The sequence below is a fragment of the Drosophila subpulchrella genome, chromosome X (assembly GCF_014743375.2).
Source record: "Drosophila subpulchrella strain 33 F10 #4 breed RU33 chromosome X, RU_Dsub_v1.1 Primary Assembly, whole genome shotgun sequence".
NCBI lineage: Eukaryota > Metazoa > Arthropoda > Insecta > Diptera > Drosophilidae > Drosophila > Drosophila subpulchrella.
In genome coordinates, this window is record NC_050613.1 from 22,219,917 (window position 1) to 22,243,865 (window position 23,949).

The following is a 23,949-nucleotide window of genomic DNA, read 5'->3' on the forward strand; positions in this document are numbered from 1 at the left end:
TCCCCCGCTTACTCATCGAAAAACAATATTTGATTTTCACGGGCGTATGTATATTTTTCTTGTATTTGAACTGCTATATAACATGGTGGGGTTTTTTTTGGGAGGGGGTTTAAGGGAGCGGGGAATGCGGGGTGACAGGGACGGAGGCAGTTGGGAAGAATCTATGATTTTGCAAGACAGTCTAATCGTCACTAGAGCTAAGATGTAATAGATATTTGTGTATTTTTTAAAAACCAACTGGTTTTAAGTGCTAAGTGGCCTATAAACGTATGTATATATCAGATATATGCTTGTATGTACTAAGGTTTATATTAGGTTCGGTATTAGCAATCCGATTTCTAGACTTGATTCAACATTAACATTACATTTTTAGACATATGTGATAGATGTATGTATATCTTATGCGTGGGCCTTTCGAAATACATATGTAAATGTGTTGTGTACACGTAAAGCCATCTGATTTAGCGCGTTTAAAATAATGACAGAACATTTCGCTCGCTCTTCGGATCACAATTCGGGGTTAATCGATGCATGTATATGAATGATTTCTATGATGTAAATAGGTAGGATTCTGCTTCGGTTGGTTTCCAATGAGGGGTATTACAAAACTGAGTTCTATTATGATTGCCCAAGCAATCATCAAAATTAGATACATATCGAAGGCACAGGAATATTACACACACATTTAACTCTAAGGGGCCGGGGTCCTTAGAACTGAATCCAACTGAATAACTACTGGGTTTACCATGGCAGCCGCCACATGCGCATCAGACCTGATGAAGCTTACGCTAAACTAAATATAAAATCCACTCATTTCCGGTTCTGTTGCTTTGTTGTATACATTGCTAAACGCTCAATTTGCGACGTTTCCTATTAAAGTTTTGCAATCCTACTTGAAGAACGGGTTCTTCGATGCCGATGACTTCATAGTGCATAAGATCTGGCGTTCCAATTGAAAGTCATAGTCGAGGGACTTAAGCAGCGTGGAGATTTCTGGCAGTGTAGGTATCTTTAAACAAATATATATACACATCGAGTTAGAGCGAGAAGGGTATGGCTTTTGGATGCATCACTCACATCAGTTACAGCTTGGTTACGCTGCAGCCTAATGTCCATGACAAAGGGCACTCCCTCCAGCTCGGTGTAGGTGCCCAGGGTGCCGGTGCCGCCGTAAGTGCCGCGTCCTCCCCCGGAACCCACTCCCGCCGGACGAGGTGGCGCCGGTCGCTGTGGCGAGTTTATTTGATAGTTGGCTTGGATCTCCTCATAGTCATGGTGTTCAGTCGGTGGCTGTGGCAGCTGGTTATGTAAATAGTCAGGCATTAGCTGGATAATGAAAGATTAAAGCGACCACTTACTGGTCCACGAGAGTTGCGCTGGCCTTGGAGGTTCAGACGGTTCAGGGCCTGCTCAACTTCACAGGTGGCTGGAGCCGGAACTCCAACACCTGGCACTGGGGGCGACAGGCGCACTGGAATCGCGCTCGTCTTGTAGCAGATGAGCACTCCGTTAATATCGCCGGCCAGCTTAAAGCCATCGGGTGCTGACTTTAGCTTGGAGCAGAGTATTATATCGGTGACCGCCTGGGTCACGGTGCCTCGCTTGGAGAGCTTGTAGATCAGCTGCCGCTTGCGCCAGGCCTTCTGGTCACTGTCGGCGGTGCGGGAGACCTGCGAGAATTCCTTGGGCGGTGCTGTCTTATCCGCAATGACTCTGTAAATCAAAGGGTTTTCAATAAATAATTTAGGGGATATAAAGAGCAAGGAGTTGCGCTCACTGTAGGGTCTCCACCACGTATTCCGGCAGACCTTCGGACTTGGAGAGGCAGAGATACCGCGTATTTTGGCGCCCAAACAGGCTGTAGTCGCGCCAAAGGTCCGCATCCGAATCCTGGTCATAGGTGCGGTGAATGGCACTGAAGTTCTTCGGGCAGCTAAGAGAATAAGTAACTTTTATTATGGATAAATTACTTGGCGATGTAGACATCTACACTTACCGCTCGAAATCCTCGACGATGTGCAGTGAGGTTATAGGTCGATTGTCCGGCAGGAAGCTCATGATGGAATTGAAGACATTTGTGGTGCTGGCCGAGCCAGCTCCATTGGCTGCCTCCAGCGGAGATCCCAGCAGAGCTGCCGATGATAATGGAGCTCCGCCGGCGCCCAGCCCTGTGATGCCGCTTTGGATGTGCTTACCCACCTTGTTCATCGCTCAGTATTCTGCAGAAAATTGGGAGAGGAAATTATTAGTTAGCTGGAGATATAATTTGAGTTATGACTCGTTAAGGTAGTGATAGGTAGGGTTCTATACGTAACAGAAATACGCTAAACGGTGTACTTTATCATAAGAAACCTATACATTGGTGGGTAAGTTGAGTGTAAGGTTTGCATGTGTTTTAGATGTTTATAAGATTCACTATTGTATGGCATATCTTGTGTTTTCTCTTTGATATGCTGACTAACTAAATTTGTGGGATAAGGAATGAATAATAATTTTAAAAAGATAGATTTTTAAGATACATCCAATATTTAAATTTTAAGCAAAATAGTTGTATAATTGCCAGGTACATGAATACCTGGATAAGATTGTGCCTAACTAATTCTGAAAAGCCCCGAAATACAATTTATATTAAATATTATTATTTAATCTAAAAAATGTTTATACATTGTAATATTAAACTATATAATATATATTTTAATATTTAAGGTATATATATGTGTACAGATAACCCTGGACTGTGCTAAATCTCTGATCGTGGTGGTGCTTTTTCCCGCCCCACGCAAGTGATTCATGATCTTGCTGCTGGGTTTTTTGCCTGGCATTCTTTTGTAGGTCGCCCCACCAGGGCCAGTTCCGAGTTTCTCTTTAGCCACATCCACTCACATATTCAAACCCAAAGAGCTGCGGGGTCAGTGTGAAATAAAGTAAACAAATCCGGCCGCCGACGATCGAGTGCGCACTTTACAATCGAAATGGGGAGATGGCTCTCTTTTTTTTGTACTTTTTGTTTTCCGGATTGTCAATATGTTCTATAATTAATTACTGATAAGATATACCAAGCAACGTGTTGACCGGTAACTATGAGTCACCCAGAAACTGCAAAAACCAAATGCAAAATGCAATAAAGCCCCATTTACAAGAAACGAAAACAAAAACCAGACAAAGAAGCATAAACAAAACAAAAAAAATACGAATATCTACAGCACTTAAAGAAAATGGTTGTTTTTAAAGGTATAGGTTACAAAGCAAGTGGTTTTTAGTTGTTTTACCAATTAAAATTAATTATTTATCCCATATGGATTTAAAAACAAAATGAACTGAAGAGGGTTTATGACTTTAAGAGAGCAAACTTAGTCAAATATCAATAATTAGTGGGCAATATTACGTAATTTAGCTCTCTATAATGTCAGATAGTAATTGATCTATTATTTTCTCTGTGACATATTATAAAAATAAACTATCATTGTCATAATCATCATAATTAAGACCCCTTAAGTACATCGATCATTATTTAAGATCTTGTTTTTTTCGTGCACATACTTTCTAAGGTTTCGAAACGGAATCTCTTTGGCGCGCAGACAAAGAAAGGGGGGATTAGCAGCGGTATGTGTATATACGTCTGGTGAAGTGGGGAAACTCCGGCTGATAACCAAAGTGGAGCACACTTGGCTTAAAAATAGAAACCATAGAGAAACGGTTCGAAGACATCCCATACCGCACACGATTCCAATTATAAGTGCAAATTGCCAAGGAGTATAGAGTTGCAACACCCCCGCCCTCTTCTATCCTCTTGAGAAAAACATTAGTCAACACAGCATCCACTCATACGTACGTACGCAATTAATAATTCCCGATGGAGCGATTCGGGTTGGGATTACGATTCCGGGGACCTATGACTCCAGGGGGCCCGAGTTCACTCAATGACTTATACGATCGCACTATGCAGCCCGGCGATTCATTTACAGCATTTAATAGAACTATCAACGGCTGCTCGGATCCCCGGATTTTTGACTCTATTGTTTGGCAAACAACAAAAAAACACACTGATTTATTTGGGATGGTGCCACTTCGACGGCACTGCTTTTCTAAACATCGATTGTTCGCTATCGATGTTTACTCTTATATCATAATAAACAAAAAAGAAATTCTGGGAATCTTTTCAGTAAGCCTATAATATCTTATAAACAACCACAGAGTATTGATTTTATTTCAAACGAATAGTTCTTGGAACTGAATAGAACGAATTATTTAAGCTTTTAAGTTATATTTAGAATCCCTCATCTCATAATGGAATATTTCCAGAGAACTATCTACATTGTATAATGTACATATATTGCTTGGATTACCCATCCTTAAATTTTGGTCTGAATTATTGGTATCAACGGTTAATAATATTGATCAATATTTTAAATAATTTTGAAAATAAATAGAGCAGTTATATTTAAATCAAAATGATCAAGTCTTAATTTCCTACATATATATATACTTGCTTCTAAAATAGCTAATATCTCAAAGTGCCATGCCAAAATTGGTTTAATATTTACAAATTGAGAAACTTGAATAGCTAGATTTTTTAAAAATCAAAATCACGAGCACTATAGCTTTTCAATTATCGATAACAGTTGGCGATAAAACTCATTTATCGTCCAGTCTGGCAGCACTAGCGTCAAAAACAATCATAATCTGGCAACTCTAAGGTGGAAACAATTTCTTTTCCTTTTTTTTCTTTGACTGAAACAAATCAAATAAGACTGATCCGATCCGATGGAGAAGGTAGAAGCTGTGACTGTGCCCACCGTGGATGCGTACCGCCGCCTGCTGAACAAGGCGGTGTCCCAGATGCTGTTGGACAAGGGCGCCGGCCAGGCGAGTAGCCAGTGCCTTGAGACGCTCACCCAGATGTTGCAGGCGCGTAAGTTGAATTCATAGCACAGGGTGCACAGTACATGGTACACGGCCCAGGTTAACCATTTACCCCATGTCTAGTGATTGGGGAGATCGGCAATTCGTCGCACAACTACTGCGAACTAAGCGGACGCACCATGCCCACCGTGGGCGATGTCAGCCTGGCCCTCATCAACATGGGCATCTCCATTTCCAGCCTGGATCCGTACATGCGCAAGGAGACGCATGCCGGCATCCCACTGCCGCCACAGCAGACCCAGCAGCGCCAGCTGAGCCTGCTCCAGGCGGGCAGCAAGTCCTCGCATCCGCACTATGTGCCCAGCTATTTTCCGGCCATGCCGGATCCACACGCCTACATCCGCACGCCCACTCACAAGCAGCCGGTCACGGAGTACGAGGCCATTCGCGAGAAGGCCGCCTGCCAGAAGCGCGACATCGAGAAGGCGCTCACCAAGTTCCTTTGCAAGACCACGGAGACCAACAACCTCTTTCCCACCGAGGACAATATGTTTCCCTGTAAGAGGCCTTGATGTAACCCCAGTATCTCGTAAATTAACCTTTAATTTCGCCCAGTAATTGCCTGCAAGCCAGCCTTTCCGCCCTATGCAGCCGCCTTGAATCCCACAGATCAGGTGTTTGACTTTGAGGAGCTGGAGTATCACTATCTGGTGGCCAATCGCACTGAAGATGTGCCCAGCAAGGGTGAGTACTTTCTTCTGGATAAACAAATACCCAGATTCTAACTTCTTGCTCCCCTTTCAGAGGACGGCGAAGAGGGCGACAGCGAGAACGAGGAGATGGACGGGGACAAGTCCAAGGAGGAGAAGCCCGAGCTAGAGATCAAGCCAAATTCCACCACCAACAAGGCTATTTTGGAGAACCCCAACATAGATAATCCCTATTTGCGTGCCGCCACGCTGCCCAAGCGTTCCAAAACTGGACCGACTCCAGGAATAATGCCCAGCCGTGGTCTGGCCGGCACGGCGCCATCGGTACCCACTCCCTCTACCCTAGAGATAACCAAAAATATCATCTAAGTGAAGCATGCGGTTTTGAATATTGTTAGAACATCTGATATTGTTTTAAATAAATAACATTAACTGCGCTCATACATAGTATTAATAATAGTACAATAATAGTATAATGCCACGTATAAAATAAACAGTTTATACTTTGTTTTCAAATCTGGTGTATATTTAAACATTTTTTAATATCAGGTGCAATATATAAAGAATGAGTTGGGCGCCTGATGAAAAAAGGTTTTTAGGAATGACTATATATTTATTTTATTTTATATTTTAGATTTTAGACATTATATTGACTTTTGGGGAATGTCAACCAGATATTATTAAATAATATTAAAGAGATCGATACAGATTAAAATATTTACCCTTTATAAGGTCAAAAAAATAAATACTTTAACGTATAATTTACTATTTACAAATTTCACGTGAAAATAAGGTAAATATTATTAAAATAGTTTTATAAGTAAGAATATTTTATAAACATTTTCAAAACAAATATAATCCTGGGGATCAACGACCATTTGGTTTTGGACATCTGCAAATCGGTTATGTTCTTCAGTCTCCAAGCCGCTAATCCGACGGTATGTAAATGCATTTCCATTAAGGCAATTGAGGAAGGTCCATTCGTGCCCTGTCCATTAAGATCAATTAGAAAACCAATAAGGCATCGGCAGCCGCTCTCCGAGATTTCGCATAAAAAGCCGGCACCGAATGATGCCACAATTGCACATCGAATCGATCCATGATGTCGGACGCACCGGAGGAGCTGCCACTCTACCTGACGCCGCAGTTCTTTAGGCGCACCCTGGAGCACGGACTGCAGCGGCTGGATCTGCAGGTCATGGGGGTGCAGCTAACCAATCTGACCCGCGGCGGGGAGAACTACTGCAGCAACATCTACCGGGCGCAGGTCAGGTATCGCAATGCCGAGAACTGTGTCCTGGAGACGTCCCTGATCGTCAAGTCCATGCCGGACGAGAAGCAGGCCATCCTGGCCCGTCTGCACATCTACAACAAGGAGACCATCTTCTACTTGAACATCAAACCGAAGCTGGAGGCGCTCATGTGGCGGGCGGAGGAGGCCACCCATCCCTGGTCACTGGCTGCCAAGTGGGTGACACTGGGCTCTCTTCCTTCTAAAGGCTATGAGTAACTTACTCCCCTTTCCCAGGCACTACTACTCCACCACCCAACCGGAGCAGACCATCATCTTCGAGGACCTGTGCTCCAAGGGCTACCAGCTAAAGTGCCGTCAGCTGGGCTTGGACTTCGAGCACTCTTCGCTGGTGATGAGGAAGCTGGCCGAGTACCATGCCCTCACCATGGTGATGGCCGAGCAGGAGCCGGAGACGATAGTGGAACGCTATCCCTTCGGCCTGCTGCACATGGACGCCATCAAGTCGGAGCCCTTCAAGCTGCTCTTCGGCACCCAGCTCCTCAAGCTGGCCGCCCTGGTGGGCGACTGCGAGGGATTCGGTGGGATCACCACGAAGCTCTACCGCTACCACGAGCACTTCATCGATAGGGTCTTGAAGGCGGTGTATCCCCTGCGTGGAGGCCACAATGTCCTCAATCACGGCGACCTTTGGGTGAACAATATATTCTTCAAGTACGACGCGGACTACAAGGTGCAGCATGTGAAAATCGTAAGTGTTCCCATCTTGAGAGCCTTTTATATATTATTATAACTCCCTGTACTCCCTATACGTAACCCCCGAAATACAGATTGACTTTCAGCTGTGCTTCTACGGCAGCCTGGGCTTCGACATAAACTACTTCCTGAACACCAGTCTGGAGCTGGAGGTGCTACGTGACCATCGGCAGGAGCTAATCGACATATACCACAAGGTGCTGGTGGACACCCTGAAGCACCTGCCCTGGTCGAAGCCACTGCCCAGCCATGGGGACATCATGGATGAGATCAGGAAACGCGAGGCCTACGGTTTCTTTGTGGCCTTTGGCTTCTTTCCCCTGATGAGCATGATAGGAGTGGATTCCGAGGACAACTCGCTGAAGAACTTCCACGACGAGACCTTCGCCAGGCAGAAGGTCCAGCTCATGTTCGAGGGAAACACCCGCACCCTGGAGAGCTTGAAGTGCACCCTGAAGCGCCTGGATGAGCTGAAACTGTTTGACTAGACAGTGATAGATCGTAATCCTTTTTTTTTATATATTTGCAAAGAACGCCTGGCTTAATATACCCTTGCGGTTCAAATAAAAATAGTTTACCATTTTTTTTTCAACAAAAGATTGTCCTATGTTCGATACCAAACCTGAAATCCTATTACTGAAGCTGTGTAAAGCGAGTATATCTGTTGATATGTATTTTTGGCAAACGGTTGGGACTGTACTTTACATTTGCCAAGCCCGTTGCTTACCAAAACCATTCGATTGTGAAATGCAAAAGTAATGTCCAACCATATTAACATGTCGTAAAATGCAATTAAATGTTCTCACTTACCTAAAAAAAGAAAAACATTCCAATTACCAGATGCGAGGCTATTTTTGTCCAACCGCATTAGTGTCAATTACGCTCAGAGTGCATTTCATATTTTTCGTTAAATCGAATTAAATGCTAATCATTCATTTCTCTTGACCTTTTAGCATATGCGTAGGTATTTGTCCCCCATCCTCCAGGATTTCTCGGAAGTGCACCCACTTATGGCGCTGTAAAAATGGGGGAGTTGGTTTGTGGACCGACTGGACGCAGTCATTGGTAATAATTTATTGTGAAATAATTGTAATGAACTATAATTGAATCACATCGCAGCGCGGATTTATGATTTCATTATGGCGAGATAGCGCGCAGTATTTGACATATCGCAAAGTACGTTAATGCAGTGGAATTTGAAACTGGTTATTGCAATATTTCTGGGGTATATTGAACATGGAGTAGAAGTTGTTGATCCTAATTAAGTATGTGAGTATATATTTCGATCAAATAAATAAATTCTCTAGGAATTTTGTTACTATTAGTTCTTGTATGCATTTGATTTGGAACTGGAGTATAAGTTGTTGGTCCTAATTAAGTATGTGAGTATATATTTCGATCAATTTAAGGCGAACCACAGAATTCTTTGGTTCTCTAGGAATTTTGGTACTATTAGTTCTTGTATGTATTTCATTTGTATGATATTGAAGAGGTATTCTATTTTATTGCCTCTATACATACATGAGAATAGTTCTCTCAGAATGAACATTTTGCGGGGAATGAAACCTTGCGATGACCCACATAAGTAGGCAACACATTTTGCAAACCGGGTATTTCACTGTCGACTTTACTTCGTTATCGCTGGATTTACTTCCCACGCGGACTGTGGTTTGCGTAATTAGAATCGGATTCAGTCTGACGGATGCTGATGTCAACTTGTATGAATGCAACGATGTGAGATTAATAGCATTGTCACACGCGCTGCAGCGAAAATGATTACAAATTGCAAAGAATACAGTAATATGCTAATTATACAGTTCACCTGTACTGCAAAAGGCAGCTAACATCCTAAGCTAACAACCCCCATCACTTTCCGGGAAAACAATTTGTTGGCCAATTTTCGCATTTTTTATAAGGGGTTACATCAGGATTTTTTGAAAAAAATTGACAAAATTAAAAATTTCCAGGTTTAAATGCCAATGGATAGGGAATTTAATTACGAGCTGAACGAGGTATGACATTCCTTATTCTGACCTTTTTTTGCATTATGACAGTCAAAAAACTGAGAAATTAGGGCAGAAAATGGGGATTCCGATTTTAGCCGAAAATTCTCTTTTTTTTTCAGTTTTTCAATCATAGTTCAGCCAAATCAAGGCGTACAGCTAAAAGAACGAATGTTTTGAGCAGCAAACATCCTCAGCTAACAATCCCCTTCACTTTTCGGGAAATTAATTTTTTGACCCATTTTCCCATTTTTTATAAGGGATTTTTTGCGGAAAATGGACAAAATTAAAATTTTTTAGGTTTCAATGCTAGTGGATAGAGAATTTAATTACGAGCTCAACGAGGTATGACATTCCTCATTCTTACCTTTTTCTGCATTATGACAGTCAAAAAACTGAGAAATTATGGCAGAAAATAGGGACTCCGATTTTAGTCGAAAATTCTCAATTTTTTTTCGGTTTTTCAATCATAGTTCAGCCAAATCAAGGCGTACAGCTAAAAGACCTACTGTTTTGAGCAGCTAACATCCTCAGCTAAAAATCCCCTTCACTTTTCGGGAAATTAATTTTTTGACCCATTTTCCCATTTTTTATAAGGGGTTACATCAGGATTTTTTGCGAAAAATGGGCAAAATTAAAAATTTTTAAGTTTAAATGCTAGTGGATAGGGAATTCAATTACGAGCTCAACGAGGTATGACATTCCTCATTCTGACCTTTTTTTGCATTACGACATCCATAAAACTGAGAAATTAGGGCAGAAAATAGGGATTCCGATTTTAGTCAAAAATTCTCCTTTTTTTTGCGGTTTTTCAATCATAGTTCAGTTAAATCAAGGCGTACAGCTAAAGGACCGACTGTTTGGAGCAGCTAACATCCTCAGCTAACAATCCCCATCACTTTCCGGGAATTTAATTTTTTGACCTATTTCGCATTTTTTATAAGGGATCAGGATTTTTTGAAAAAAGTGGACAAAATTAAAAAACTCCAGCTTTAAATGCCAATGGATAGGGAATTTAATTTCGAGCTCAACGAAGTATGACATTCCTCATTCTGACCTTTCTTTGCATTATGGCAGCCAAAATACTGCGATTTTAGGGCAGAAAATATGGATTCCGATTTCAGTCAAAAATGATCTTTTTTTTAAACCAAAATACTGCGATTTTAGGGCAGAAAATAAGGATTATTTAAAAAAATTGGTCAAAACTGAAAATTTGCAGGTTTGAATGACAATGTATAGGGAATTTTCTCACGAGCTGAACTCAATCCTCTAGAGGTTTATCCCTTCCCATAGGTATCTACCAATTTTATGAGGTATCCCTTCCGTGTGGATGTTTGTGTGGGAATAATTATGAATAAAAATATAGAGAGATAGAAATAATGTGCGAGACTCTGTCTGTTTGTTTCTTTTTTTTTTGTAATTTAATTTAATTTACATTAAAAAATATAATTTGTAAATAATGAAATATAATCAATAATTCATCAAGGTGTTCAGATGTTTGGCTGTTGTTTTGAATCGTTGATCTGAATTATTTGTAGCAGTTGTTTTTGAGTTTGAGTTTGAGTCTGAGTTTGATTTTGAGATGTTTTAGTTGTTGCTGTTGTTGTTTATTGACTTCATTTCTGATCAAATCCATTGTGGACACATATATATGGCGAGATATATACATGCATATATATTTGTGGATATATATATTAATAGATTTATATAAATTGTATTGCTTCAGATAATTGTTGTAAATAATTTCAATTATTGTTTAGGGCGGGAGTCACGGGTCAGTGGACACTAGTGGACGTGTGGACACTTAAGCTTCGGCCTCAACCTCCTCCTTCACCTTGGCATCTCCGGGCTTGCCCTTGGACCAGTCGGGTTTCTTCTGCTCATCCGTAATCGGAATATCATGACGGAATAAAGGAGAGAATAAGACGGCATTAGTAAGATCATAGACACATCGAATGGCCACATACAACATCTGGATGCTCAGTGCCGACACTAAAAACTACATGGTGATCTACATTTACAAGTGACGTGTGCTTCGAAAAAAATCGATTTAGTGCGATGGTCAATTTGATATTTTCGATAGCAATAAATTGATAGTTTCGATAGAATTTTTTTTATATCATCATAGCGAAAAGAGATCAATAAATTTTATATTATAAATATCAAACTTCCATCCTCTATGGATCTTTTGGTATTTTGTGTGTGATTTAAAGAGAGAAAATGTGTGACTACAACTACTGACTAAAGACAGCTACGATCGTAGAATGTCAAGGACAGAACAGATCAGTGTGCGACAAAAGATACAGATATAGAGAGAAAGATATAGAGCGGGTGCACTCAGGTGCTCAAGGCAAACAGAAGGATCTAGGTCACACGCACACACTCAGGTTCTTACACTTTTTGGCTTTAGTTAGCACAGCGGCATCTTTAATTTTTTTCTAAATGTCACAGAAGAGATAGAGATTTAAAGATCGGTGTATTGTTTCGATCATCGTTCCCCCCGCATAGTAATTCCCCTTAAAGTGGGGCACCCACTTACCTCCTTCTCCTCCTCCTCCAGCGTGAACTCCTTCTTCTTCACCACCTTGAGCTGGTTGCGGAAGTTGAACTCAGCGGCCTTCTTCTGCAGCTTGGCGAATTTGTTTTCGTATTTGGACACCTTCTTCAGGGCTGGCTTGACGCTATAGGGAAGAAAGTTAAACAATCGATTAATAATCGCTTTCCAATCGATTATTTCGATTGATACTTACAACTTGCCGCGAAGATCGTTAACTTGGGCATTGAGATCGTTGATCTGCGGGTGTACCACATCAGATTTTAGGAGAGTTGGGAAGAGAGAGGTTACGCGATTAGTACGAGTTCATCGACTATTGTCAATTGGGCTATCGACACATAAAGCTACAGCTACGGGCGGGCAACTATCAAAATCAAAATGCTGCAAGAAGAAGTTCTTTCTTTTCGATGGGCAGGTGCTTTTCTCATGGCATGCAAAGGAAACAGGAAACGTGGGTTGCAGACATATAGAGCATACTCTACCATTGGCACTACTACTAAGACGTAATGCTAAGTACTAGGTGCTAATACTAGGGCGTGCTGGCGTGCGTGGGTGAGTGAGTGCGAGAGCGAGTAAGCGAGCGAGCGGGCGAGCCATACGAGCCAAGTTCTCTGCGGTCTAAACTGCCTAGTGGGAGCGAGACGAGGATATGGTTGTTGCGGTTCGGTTCGATAGGTTGGTGGTGGTGGTTCACTAGATTGGCGCTTTTCTTTTTTGTATTCAGCTCGCGCCTCTTGTTGATTGAACAGCATAACATCCAAATGTCGATTGCTTTTGCTTTAATGCTTTATTTGTAGTTTTATAGAGAGTATTGTTCGTTTATACATATATACACTAGACAGAGACAGATAGTCAGTCAGAGTGATCAAGTGAGAGAGAGATAGATTGATTGATAGTCTGAGCCGGAGTGAGTGAGACGGAACGAGCGACGTTGGCCTAACTGCAACTACAATGGAAATGGAACTGAAACTGGAACTGAGATTAAGGATTGAGATTGAAACTGATCTGAAACCCAATTGGGCGACTGGGCTGAGGTACTGCTTAACGGTATTCATATATATCGTTATCGTTATCTTTATCGGAACGCTAATTACAGCCTCCTCTGCTCCCTTCGTTTTGTTTTTTTTGTTTTGTGTTGCTTTTCCTGCTTTGCTTTGCTTTCATGTTTCTCTTTCTTTCGATTTGTTTGTTCGGCTGCGCACGCAGTTTCATTTGACATATTTTAGCGGGTTCGTGTAACGGTAAACGGTAATCGGTATCGGTATCGGTATATCACGATTAGTGTACTAGCATTAAGTGATTCAATCGAGAAGTAATCGACGCTTGGCTTTTATGCTTTTCAACTTGGAACTCAGCTTTGCTTTTCTTTTTTGCGGCTTTTCGCGGACAGGAGATAGAAACACAGAAAAAGAGTGACAGAAAGACAGAGATAGAAAGACAGAGATAGAAAGAGATAGAGAGAGAGAGAGAGACAGAGTGTGAGCGGCAATGGTAAAAATTTACACAAACATTATTTACAATGAAGTGCGGTGGCTTGGTGGGCGGTGGACAATAGAGGGCGTTGCTGATCGGGATAGGTTCTTGGCTGCTGCTTATCGGTCGTTTCGGTGTTTTTTTTTCTGTTTTTTTTCATGTGCTGCTGCATGCAAAATGTTGCGTGCTTGCGTGCGTTGCGTTGCGTGTCGTGTGAGCGTGACTGTACTTTTCCTTATTTTTTTTTTTTTTTTTACTTGTGATCGTGTGCTTTTGTGCTAGTGTGTGCTTGTATACTTTTGTGCTGGTAAAATTTTAAAATTGCAATTGTGTTTGTGGACCGGACGCACAGACTGTGGTGCAGTTGAGTATTGGCGGTAACGCGTCGACAGCGGTACAAACAAATTTTTTGGTTACAGTTAAGAAAAAAAGAGAAATAACACACACACAAAACAAAGTTCACAAATGGTGCAACAAACTAGTTATCTTGCTGTTGTTGTAATTGTTGTGCAATTTACTAATACTACATTGCTGTTGCTTGTTTCTTGTAGTTGTTTGATTTGATTTGATCGGGTTTTATTTGTTGTTCTTGTTGTTCGGGGGTGTTGTGTGACTGATGAGCATACTTGGATTGCCAGTTAATTTGATATTTTTGCAAAAGGAAGTGAGGAGGTGCCATGTGACATGTTTGTACGTGTTCTTTGTAGCGGACTTAACCTCACTATGCGTTCGGACATAACCTCACTGGGCACGAAATCTGGTCACCATTATGAGTTGAATCGATTTCTCGATAGATTCGATAACGATTGACTGGTCTGGTTGGCAATCCTCGCGTCCTCACCTCAGCGGATACGTATTTCCGTCTTGAGTTTCAGAGTTAAACGTAAGTAACAACGATATTAGGAACTCGAAATCGAAATTGAAATCAAACAGGGAGTAGTACGAATAAATAGTCACGATTATGTGCCCCCATCCACGCCCACATATATGCTTCTGTATATATATACGGGCATGGGGGACCAGAATGGTTGTTGTTTTGTGAAACAGTCAAGTAAAACAGATACAAACTAAGAGACATATTTTGAGATGCGCATTCAACAAGTAAGAAAGAAACAACGGAACTGAACGGAACGGAAACGAACATGATACTAGAACTCAAATGAATACTTTAGAGAATCAATTCAGATTTTAGTTTTGATACAATTTTGTTGCATTCTGTCTGGGGTGAGTTGGTTTTATTACTATTATTTTTTTTTGTTTGGTTGGTTGTTCTTTTGTATTCAGAGTTTTGACATTTATTGATTGATTGAGAACGATTTGAAATTTTAAATTGAAATTGTTGCAGTACCTCCCAGTCTTTTTTCCTGACTTCGTATTCCAGATCCCATTTCTGGCCTTCACAAATATACATACGCTCGTAATACTCTTCGCAAATCTCTTGCAATTCGCCTGCAAAAATATTTTTATTTTTCGAGATTTGTTTTTGGTTTGGCTTAAACTTTTAATCGACGTTCGACGTTTGGTAAAGTTCTAAATCTAGGTATGACTAAAAGTAGTTATGATTGGATTTACTGTTTATAGAGTTTTCTTTTGATTTATCGCAATAATGGTTATCGATATCATATCGTTTGTTGTTTCGCAGCTTCATTAGATGTTATGTGTTCGATGAGTTTTCATTATTCAATTCGATTTGGCTTGGTTTCTTTTTACTGTTTCTGTTTCGGAATGGAACGGAACGGAGTGGAACGGAACAAATCGGATCGGAACGAAACGGAAGCGATCGTTACGGTTTACGTTATTGGCTTATTGGGTTCGCGAATCCATGGGCTTCTCGTTTAGCTGAGACTGATTATTCGGGTTTGACAATTAATGAAAGTAGTTCCTTATTATTGATTCTCCTACAAGCTTCCACTCCGGCGGACCGAAGACCTGGCTTGGGGGTTACGGCGGGGGCAGACAGTTCCCGGGTCCGGACGGATAGACTATATACACGGGCGGTCCGAGAACTATCTCCCCCCCAATCCGGACTGTTTGAAGCACGCGCCGATGCGAGAAGATCTCTCTGATTTTGTTTTTGTTCTGTAGTTTAGCGCAGTTAAAACAATATCAAAATTAGGTAAACGAACAGAAGTATCGCAGTAAAAAACTAAAAATATGATTAGGAAATATTTAGAAATGAAATCAAGTAATTAAATCAAGGGCATAATTGTAAAGTAGAGTTATGATTAATAATTGATTTATATATATGTAAATATCTTATATTTTTTTGGCTTGATAAGAAAGTAAGAAAAAAACATTCGATTTTGGTTTCTTTTTTTTTGTATTCGTTTTTTTTTTTTTTGGGTGCATGGCAAAACTTTGTAAATCTTTGGGGAATTTACCTCTTGAGCCTTGACTTTCTGCACGTGTTCTAAATCAAACTTATCGCCCTCCAAAAGGTAAACGCGTTGCCAATATTGTTTGCATATTGTTTGCAGTTCGGCTGCGGTAAACGGTAACGGTAGCGGTAACAGTAGCGGTTACGAAACGGTAAACGTTTGACGTTTTTTGAGAAGACGTAACGAAAGTTCGTTTTGTATTGGAGTTTGCGAGTGTGTCGTTGTGGGTGTGTTGGTATTGGTGTTTGTTTTGATTGTATGTGTGCGTTTTGGGTAACGGATCAAAGAATAGAGATACAGATATAGCGTGAAAGATTTGGGAAAGTCAAATAGATATAGAGAGAAATAGTGGGGAAGAGAAAAGGATTGACATGGAAGTAAAGACAGTGACAGATATAGTTAGAGATATAGTCAAAGATATAGAAATAGATATAGACAGAAAGAGATAGATAGAAAGAGTGAGATTTAGAGACAGCGACAACGACGCATTGTTTGTTTCGATTCGAGTTTGGTTGTTCGTTTTTGGTTTGTTTGATTGTTCGATTGTTTGGTTGGCGCGTTTTCGAGAAAAAGAAGGATTAGATTAAGATTTGATTAATATAAAGTTATAGATTGAACTCGAGCTTTATCACCTACAAATGTTCTAAATGTAAGACAGTGTTGTGTATTCGTTTCTTGGTGCAACATGAAGTGTCTGTAGAAGTGTCAGTGTCTTCTGTGGTTTTCTTTGTGCGTGACTGTACTTCTGGGATGACTGTTCGTGCTTGGCCTAGCCTCTGGTCACACTAGTAAGTAAGCTGCACTTCCCTACCAATAACCGCTTAATAATCGTTTCTTCTTAAAATACTCTATCGTTTTGGTGGGTTAGTAGAAGCTATATCAAAAATACAAAAATAGTACATGTGTTTTTCGCTACGACAAAAAGCCAAAAAACTTGTAGCCACAAAAAGCTTATAGCTAAAGCCGCAAAAAGCAAAAACGCACAAATTTGGTGACATCAAAAATAGGTATTGTCAGCATTTGTTGCATTCGGCTTGGGTTGTTAGTACTTGAAGGCTGCGTTGTTATTTTCGATCTTTCCTCTTTTGGGTCCGATCTTGAAGCTCTTATGTTACGGGTTAGCTGCGTTGACTAGGACTCTACTTTCTATATGGTATATACGATTTTCGGGTGCCCAAAACACCTCGATTTTTTTTTTGGTGGGGCCTCGTTTTCACAGCTCTCTTCCAAAAAGAAAAAATATATTTTGTTAACTACGATTTCTACAAAGTGCTTAGTTTTTGGTTGTTTTTTTTTGTCCGCCGGACACACACACACTAGTGTATATATAGCTCCGAAATATTCGCATATATCTTTGGGCTGGTTGTGCTGCTGCCTCGGCTAGTGAAGTAAGTCTATGTATAGGTATAGTTATGGACAAGTTCTACGATCTGCGAGCGATTGAAACTATTGGAAACCGGAGCTGCTTGCCTCATAATCCTTTCTGGCTACTTCGTACTCGAGATCGAACTTTTCGGACTCCAGTTTCAGTATCTTACTGTGGTAGTCCTTACAAACACCCTGAATAGTATCTGCGGAACGAAGTGTGGTTATCAAAACGGTTCGATCTGGATAGGTGTTTGGGTGTGTGTTGGTTTTTCTTGGTGTGTGGCAGTGGGTGAGTGTGTTTTCGGTTTTCTTTTTTTTTTTTTTTGTGAAACGAATCTACACGAGATATGAGACCTATTGAATGGAAGTATTCAGGTACCTGCATTATTAAACAGAACACATCCTCACTGGAGGGACATATAGAAAGAGACCTGTCATTAATTGGGTGAGTATACGGAGATACGGAGCTAACAGAGCTATTGAGTTTCTGTACAGTTTTTAGTGCCTGGGCAAATAACACTTTTCACGAACATATATTGAGTGTATTATACAGTAAACAGATTGAGAGTGAGATAGTGGTTTAGATATATAGATATAGATTTAGATATATAGAAAGAGACAGCTGACAGAAGGTGTTTTTATTGTTGTTGTTAAGCGTTAACTTTTGATTTTGATCGAGGATAGACTTAGGCGTATTTAGGTGGCGTATAAAAAGTTGGTGGTGTTCGTGTACCTCAACATCCTTGCGTTTAACAACATACTCAAGATCATATTTCTGGTCCTCCAATTTATTAATCCTGTCATAGTGTTGCTTGATCAGAGATTTGAGTGTGTCTGTTCACAATGGGGGGTTTTTTTTTTCGGAGTTTGGAGTGGTTCGGAGTTGGTTGTGGTATGGGGTGTTGGTAGTGTTGGAGTGGGGTGTGTGTGTGTGTGTGGATCGATTGTGGATATAACGGACATGGGAGCGGCAAAAGAGAGATAGAGATAGAGACACATTTAGATACATGTTGCACACAGTGGTTCAGTTCAGGCATTATAAAAACAATGGTTCCTCAGCGACGTCGAGATCCGATGTGGGAGGTCGGTTATCCTGTATGTGGGTGTGTGTGTGGTGTATATGCAAAGTGTGGGTGTCTCCGGGTTGGTGTGGGTGTGGTTGTGGTTGTGGTTGTATGTGTGTATGCGATAGATGACACTTGTTCAACTTTCAGTTATCGATTTCAGTTTATGCTTCTCGACAGACGGATATATGATATGATACATATGATCCGCCTATCTGGTTTACTGATTGATATCGTTTATCTCGTTTATACGTTTATTCATCTTTTATTCTTGCTGCCCCGGTGCCCAGGTGCAAGGAAGTTCCTGGGGATCGCCCCGCACCTGGACACCGGGACCCTGACCACTCGGTTCGAGGACCGAGGCTACTCACCTTCGCTGGCATCGCTGAGATTCCTGGGGCTGCCGCAACGTTCTTCAATGATGCGTCTACGTTCAGCTGCTTTGCGTTCCTGTTCTTTCTTCAGCTCCTCAGCGGCCTTCTTACGCAGCAGCAACTGTGGATGGAAGGTGATATTGGTATTAGCAATGGGGTTTATTTATGGTTTTCAAGCTCTTCTTAAGAAACTTATTTGAGAGCACTTTCGTCTTGATTTCAAGAAGGTTTCTTCTAGATAAGTGAGAAGATGAGTTCCCAAACTAAGGTTATTTGATCTTTTCTTCTTTTGTTCACAATATTTCATTCTTTTTTACTTACCCTGAGTTTCTTCTTCCTCTCTGGGGTCATGAAACCCTTCTTGGCCTTCTTGGCCTTGGAGGCTTCCTCCATGCGCTTGCGCACCTCAGCACGCTTGCGCTCGATCTCAGCCTGTTTAGCCTTCTTAGCCTGCGAAACAAACGAACAATAATCCGGGGATCAGCACGGTTAACCGATATCCAAAACTGGACACAACACTAGATATGTATATATATTTTTTTTTTCGAATATTCGAACACACAGCACGGAACTTGGACGTGGACTTGGACTTTGACGTGGAGTTAAACGGGCACACACGTACACAAGTGTACCTCCTCGGCCTTCACTTTGGGGTCGTTGGGATCCTTGGGCGGACCGGGGGGCGCGGCGGCGGCGGCAGCCGGAGCCTTGCCATTGGCCGCCGGTGCCTTGCCATTGGCCGCCGCTGCTGCCGGAGCCGCCGGCTTGGCCGCCGCTGCCGGTGCCGCGGCCGGAGCTGCTGCCTTTTTCTGAAAATACAAAAAAACCATGATAAGTTCGGAGTTAAGAAGGATTCACAGACAGAGGTGTAGGCCTGTCCTGGAGAAAAGTGCTGCAGTCTCATTTATAATTTACTTATACTTTTAAAAACATTCTTTTAAGAATCCTTTGATCTATTCTTTAGATTGCAACTTTCTCCGGGCACAAACGACCTCAAAAAACAATTAGGGACAGCGAAAAGCACAGAGACATAGACACACACTAACGATAACAGACATAGCTTTCATTTCGACTTGACAGTTATCATTATCTGTGCTCCTTAGGTGAAAGGAAGAAATGGCTGGGATTTGCGGGGCTTGTCAAAGCGTAGCGATCCTGTGAAAGCAAGAGAAAGGCATTTTGTCTTTGGGTTGTATTTGTAATTGCATGGTTCCAAAGGCGGGGGCAGTAGAAACTTAAGGATCTGTTGGGAACACTCGGCTTACCTTTATCCAGATCCAGTCCAAGTTAGTCCCGTCCAAATCACTTCCATTTCCATATCCATTTCCGGTAACAGTTCGATAAATCCCCAAAAATAGTTAACTGCAGAAGAGGGGCAAAGGTTAATCCTACATGGGTCAAAGGGGTTTGGGTAAAGGGGCCCATCGGCGATACTCACCTCACCTCATCATCAGCCATTTTGATTTGTGTTTTTGGTTACTGAAAGGAAAAGAAATCGAGAGGTGAACTCAAGGAACTGGAACTGGAGGTGGATGGCGGATGGTGAATGGAAATGAGAATGTTAGATGACATCATTCCGATTGCCCTATATATACACGGCAATAGGTATAGACGCCATTAAGTATATATATGTGTTCCATAAATCAGTCGCTCTCTCTCTCTCTCTCATTCGCTCACGCCTACGATCTCTTTGGGGGCCCACAGTGCGTATGCGCAATGATACTGGCATATGCCGCATATTACGTATACGCAGCATTGGCCCATGCCGTATATGGGGGGGCAACCCCAGCAAGACTCATTTTCCCGCTCTCTTTTCTATAGCTTTTCTTTCGTTGGCACATTTACTTTGGCGTGGGCGTCTGCCTGCCAGAAAAAGACCACACTATTGCTCGATTTTTCAGGTTCTCTCTTTGATATCCGATTTCAGATGAGTGCCGTAGAATCGAGTTGAAAGTGGGTAGAACCTCTAATGTTTTCTTATCTATACATATATTAGTAACTTATGCTTTTTTTAAATTTTATCAGATGAATGAACTCATTTCTAATAGAACTTTTATAGAGGTTTTGGGTAAACATTAAAAAATATGAATATATGAAAATATTTGTAGCTTTTTATTGTTTACTAGTCTTTATAAAAGGTAATGTTACAACTCAATGGTTAGACAAGTAAGACGTAAAAGCCTAGAATATCCATTTGCAGCTAAAAGATATTAATTATTTAACACTTTATGAAGTGCATAAGTTACCAAATAAATAGGCAGTAAAATTCTTAAAAGTTTGCTCTAGTAAAAGTATTCTTAAGCAATAAGAGATAAGGAATTTATGAAAATAATGGATATGATGATACATCTAAAAGTATCTACCAATAATATTTGTTGAATAAACTGATAGGCTTGAAAAGCTTTTTTCCTATTGACAGTTACGAAATAATGCAGAACTATTTTCCCCTATATTGTTTTCCACAATACCATATGGCCCAATAGAACGAAAAGCTAGGGGGCTAGGCGTATATTTAGCCCCGAAGAATTTGACTTGTCTTTGCGCACCTTAGCGAAGGTAAGGCGTGAAAATGTTCTGACAATGACGACCTTCGGATGGGTACACTGCGAAAAATGCAGAGCGAATTTAAGCATAGTCGAAGTCTCCATTTAGCATAGATCGCCGAGTAAGAGCGAATGAGATGGCTTCTATTGTATCTAGTATCTGTCTGATTTAAAAATAAACCTGTTGATAGATACACGAATTTCGGAGGCGAGAAATATGGCAGCTATTTATGATTCGCCGTAGAATTTGTTTATATGTTCACGGCAAAAAAAAAATCAAATTGGAGCAACGAAATTCAAATCGAATATTAAATCCAAATGGGCGGAGAGTATTTATCCAGATATTTTTATAAGGTCGATATGTGCGTTTGTTTTTCTCGCTACATGTGTGTGTGTGTGTTATACGTGTGCGTGTATGTGTGTGTGTGGTTTTTCTCTCTCGGGATTTTGTATTCTCGCTTTGTTCTATTTTCAGGCACTTGCTGAACATTTTCAGCTTTTTTGAAATGTATCTTGTATCTGTTGGATACATTTTTAGCTTTCTGCACGCACACTCACGCATACACGCACGCGCACACACACACACTGCAACTTCTTACATAATTGGCAAGCCAATCGAACAAAAAAAATTTATTTAAAAAAAATTCAAGTCAATATAACGTTGGATAGTTTCGTTGCATTTCTTGTTCATACACTAGTTAACTTTGATCACTTGAAAAAAATAGCAAAAAAATATTTGTAAAAAAAAACGTTTTAGAATCCTCTGGGCGCACGCACACGATTTTGGTCAGGTCCAGCTATATGTAAACCATATAAGAAAGGATTGAGGATTGCACATGTTTGTTATTCTTTCCATTTGCATTTTGCATTTTGCAGTTTTCTGTTTTCTATTTTTCCTTTTCGGTTGTTCTTGCATTGTTATTTTGTTGTTTTCGATGATGTTTCTCCTTTCTTTCAGCTTTATTTGCTCCGTTGCTCAAGCACTCACCTTCAAGGAATTAGAAAAAAAAGAAAAAAAATTCGGCTGTGCTGTCGATCACACGAATCGGATGATACTGAACGACACAAAAAGACTGAACGGTCCGACGATCCACGGCAGACTATATTCTAGAGGCAGGCCATCCAACGGATACAGATACGGATCGTGGATCGTGGATGGGGATCGTTCGTATCGTTTCGTTTCGTTTCGTGTCGTTTCGTAGCCGAAAGCTAACCGCCCACCTGCCCACCGTCCTTCGCAAATGGGCGAGAGCGAGAGAGAGCGAGAGTGGTTTGGGGGGCCGGGGTTATGTATCTGGGCGTAAGGTCTAAAAATAGTCCCCCCAAAACTGACTGAGCATAGAGCCCAAAATCGAAATGGATACCGAAAAGTGTTCGGGCCACGCTCGGCGTCGTTTCCGAACGGATCCGAGTACCGATTCCACCGATCCCGATACCTTTCCCGTTCCCCCCCTTCGAACTGCAACCCGCATTGGCCCCAAAAACCCCCCGAAAAATACCGGTTGGAGGTTGGAGAATCTCTCTATTCTGTATCCGCATCTGTGTTCAAGAAATCCGTGTCTGCAGTCTGTGTGTGCTGGTGTAAACGGAGCCGCTTGGAATTCAATGCAATGGATATAAATAGGTTTTGCTCCAGTTGGGAGGCTACGCGATGGCAGTGCAGTCGGTCTATAGGAAAATCAGGGATGGCGACTGCCTGCAGTGCCGGCCTCGGGTTTCGCCAGCCCTGACCAAAAAGTCCAAAAGCCGGGGGAAAATTTAGACAATTCTGGGGAAATCCATAGACTACTAGTCTTTGGAGACCAAAGGAGATACGAAATAAAGACATTTCAACCCTAACTTATAAGTTTCCTTTAATCTAAGGAGAAATATTTAAGAAATAGAATATTTCCTTAAAATTCCCAACTTGTTTAGATTCCGAAATGTGGTTTTTTAGTCCCAAAAATCATTCATCTTATATTATCTCATAAGGAAATAAATATATTGTAAGGGGGAATTCCCTATATAATGCATTCGATCCTTAAACAGAATTTTGGGAGCTTGGTAAATAAATTACTAAAGCTTAAGTAAATAATAAAATACATTTCTTTATGAAATAATGCAATAATAGGTTAACAAATATTGAATACAGAATTACGAATGTAAAATTAATTTTTTTAATGCTATTTAAAGGGGGTTAATCTTATCTTCTACCTAACAAAGAAAATATCAGTTCCTAACTATCATATTTAAAGGAATGCAATTGAATATCTTCATAATCTTTTCGGTAAAGCATTTAATAATTTTAGTGATGATGATGGGGAAGGGGCAATCCTTTTGTTAAATTATAGAACTATCCACCCTCTATAAAATATAAAGAGATTTATTTTACGATAAAACACATATTCATCAAGACCTTCTAGTATTTATCATTCATTGGAACTATTCCGCTTATGTCAATTTAAGGTTTTCTTTAGACCAGGCCCCTTTGGACTTGATCTAGAAAAACTCTATTAACGATCTCCTTCATGTTTTTCGGCTATTTATCTTGAATGTTGTCCGCTGACATAACTATAAACTTGCGAATAGTGAATTTCAGCCGCATCGTACGTACATGCATACATATAGCCTA

At 40.9% G+C, this 23,949-nt stretch overlaps 4 protein-coding genes across 15 annotated transcripts; 2 read left to right on the plus strand and 2 right to left on the minus strand.

Annotated features, from left to right (window-relative positions):
• Positions 1-200: 200 nt before the first annotated feature.
• Positions 201-4,033, minus strand: LOC119556147 (multivesicular body subunit 12A). Of its 2 annotated transcripts, none has more exons than XM_037868044.1 (6): positions 3,837-4,033; positions 1,997-2,219; positions 1,778-1,933; positions 1,359-1,713; positions 1,078-1,299; positions 201-1,009 (listed from the first exon to the last, which is right to left on the minus strand). In XM_037868044.1, exons 2-6 carry the CDS (start codon positions 2,206-2,208, stop codon positions 890-892), a joined length of 1,065 nt encoding a protein of 354 aa, XP_037723972.1. In that variant the 5' UTR covers positions 2,209-2,219; positions 3,837-4,033; the 3' UTR covers positions 201-889. The 2 variants fall into 2 exon arrangements, with proteins under 2 accessions (XP_037723972.1, XP_037723973.1); XM_037868045.1 differs by having other exon boundaries at positions 3,833-4,033.
• Positions 4,034-4,667: 634 nt separating this feature from the next.
• LOC119556677 (transcription initiation factor TFIID subunit 8) lies at positions 4,668-6,050 on the plus strand. Its single transcript, XM_037869042.1, has 4 exons — positions 4,668-4,912; positions 4,987-5,421; positions 5,479-5,607; positions 5,668-6,050. Exons 1-4 carry the CDS (start codon positions 4,765-4,767, stop codon positions 5,940-5,942), a joined length of 987 nt encoding a protein of 328 aa, XP_037724970.1. The 5' UTR covers positions 4,668-4,764; the 3' UTR covers positions 5,943-6,050.
• A 615-nt stretch (positions 6,051-6,665) lies between these two features.
• On the plus strand, positions 6,666-8,178 carry LOC119556647. Its single transcript, XM_037868979.1, has 3 exons — positions 6,666-7,040; positions 7,102-7,576; positions 7,656-8,178. Exons 1-3 carry the CDS (start codon positions 6,673-6,675, stop codon positions 8,067-8,069), a joined length of 1,257 nt encoding a protein of 418 aa, XP_037724907.1. The 5' UTR covers positions 6,666-6,672; the 3' UTR covers positions 8,070-8,178.
• A 2,808-nt stretch (positions 8,179-10,986) lies between these two features.
• Positions 10,987-22,468, minus strand: LOC119558258 (troponin I). Of its 11 annotated transcripts, XM_037871599.1 has the most exons (10): positions 22,327-22,466; positions 20,239-20,274; positions 19,428-19,604; positions 19,117-19,245; positions 18,793-18,916; positions 14,960-15,060; positions 12,335-12,378; positions 12,124-12,265; positions 11,980-12,022; positions 10,991-11,460 (listed from the first exon to the last, which is right to left on the minus strand). In XM_037871599.1, coding segments are annotated over exons 2-10 (777 nt in total). In that variant the 5' UTR covers positions 20,254-20,274; positions 22,327-22,466; the 3' UTR covers positions 10,991-11,458. The 11 variants fall into 11 exon arrangements, with proteins under 11 accessions (XP_037727533.1, XP_037727527.1, XP_037727525.1 ...); XM_037871605.1 differs by lacking the exons at positions 14,960-15,060; positions 19,428-19,604 and adding an exon at positions 15,993-16,093 and having other exon boundaries at positions 10,987-11,460; positions 22,327-22,468; XM_037871597.1 differs by lacking the exons at positions 11,980-12,022; positions 14,960-15,060 and adding an exon at positions 15,993-16,093 and having other exon boundaries at positions 22,327-22,467.
• Between the last annotated feature and the right edge of the window lie 1,481 nt (positions 22,469-23,949).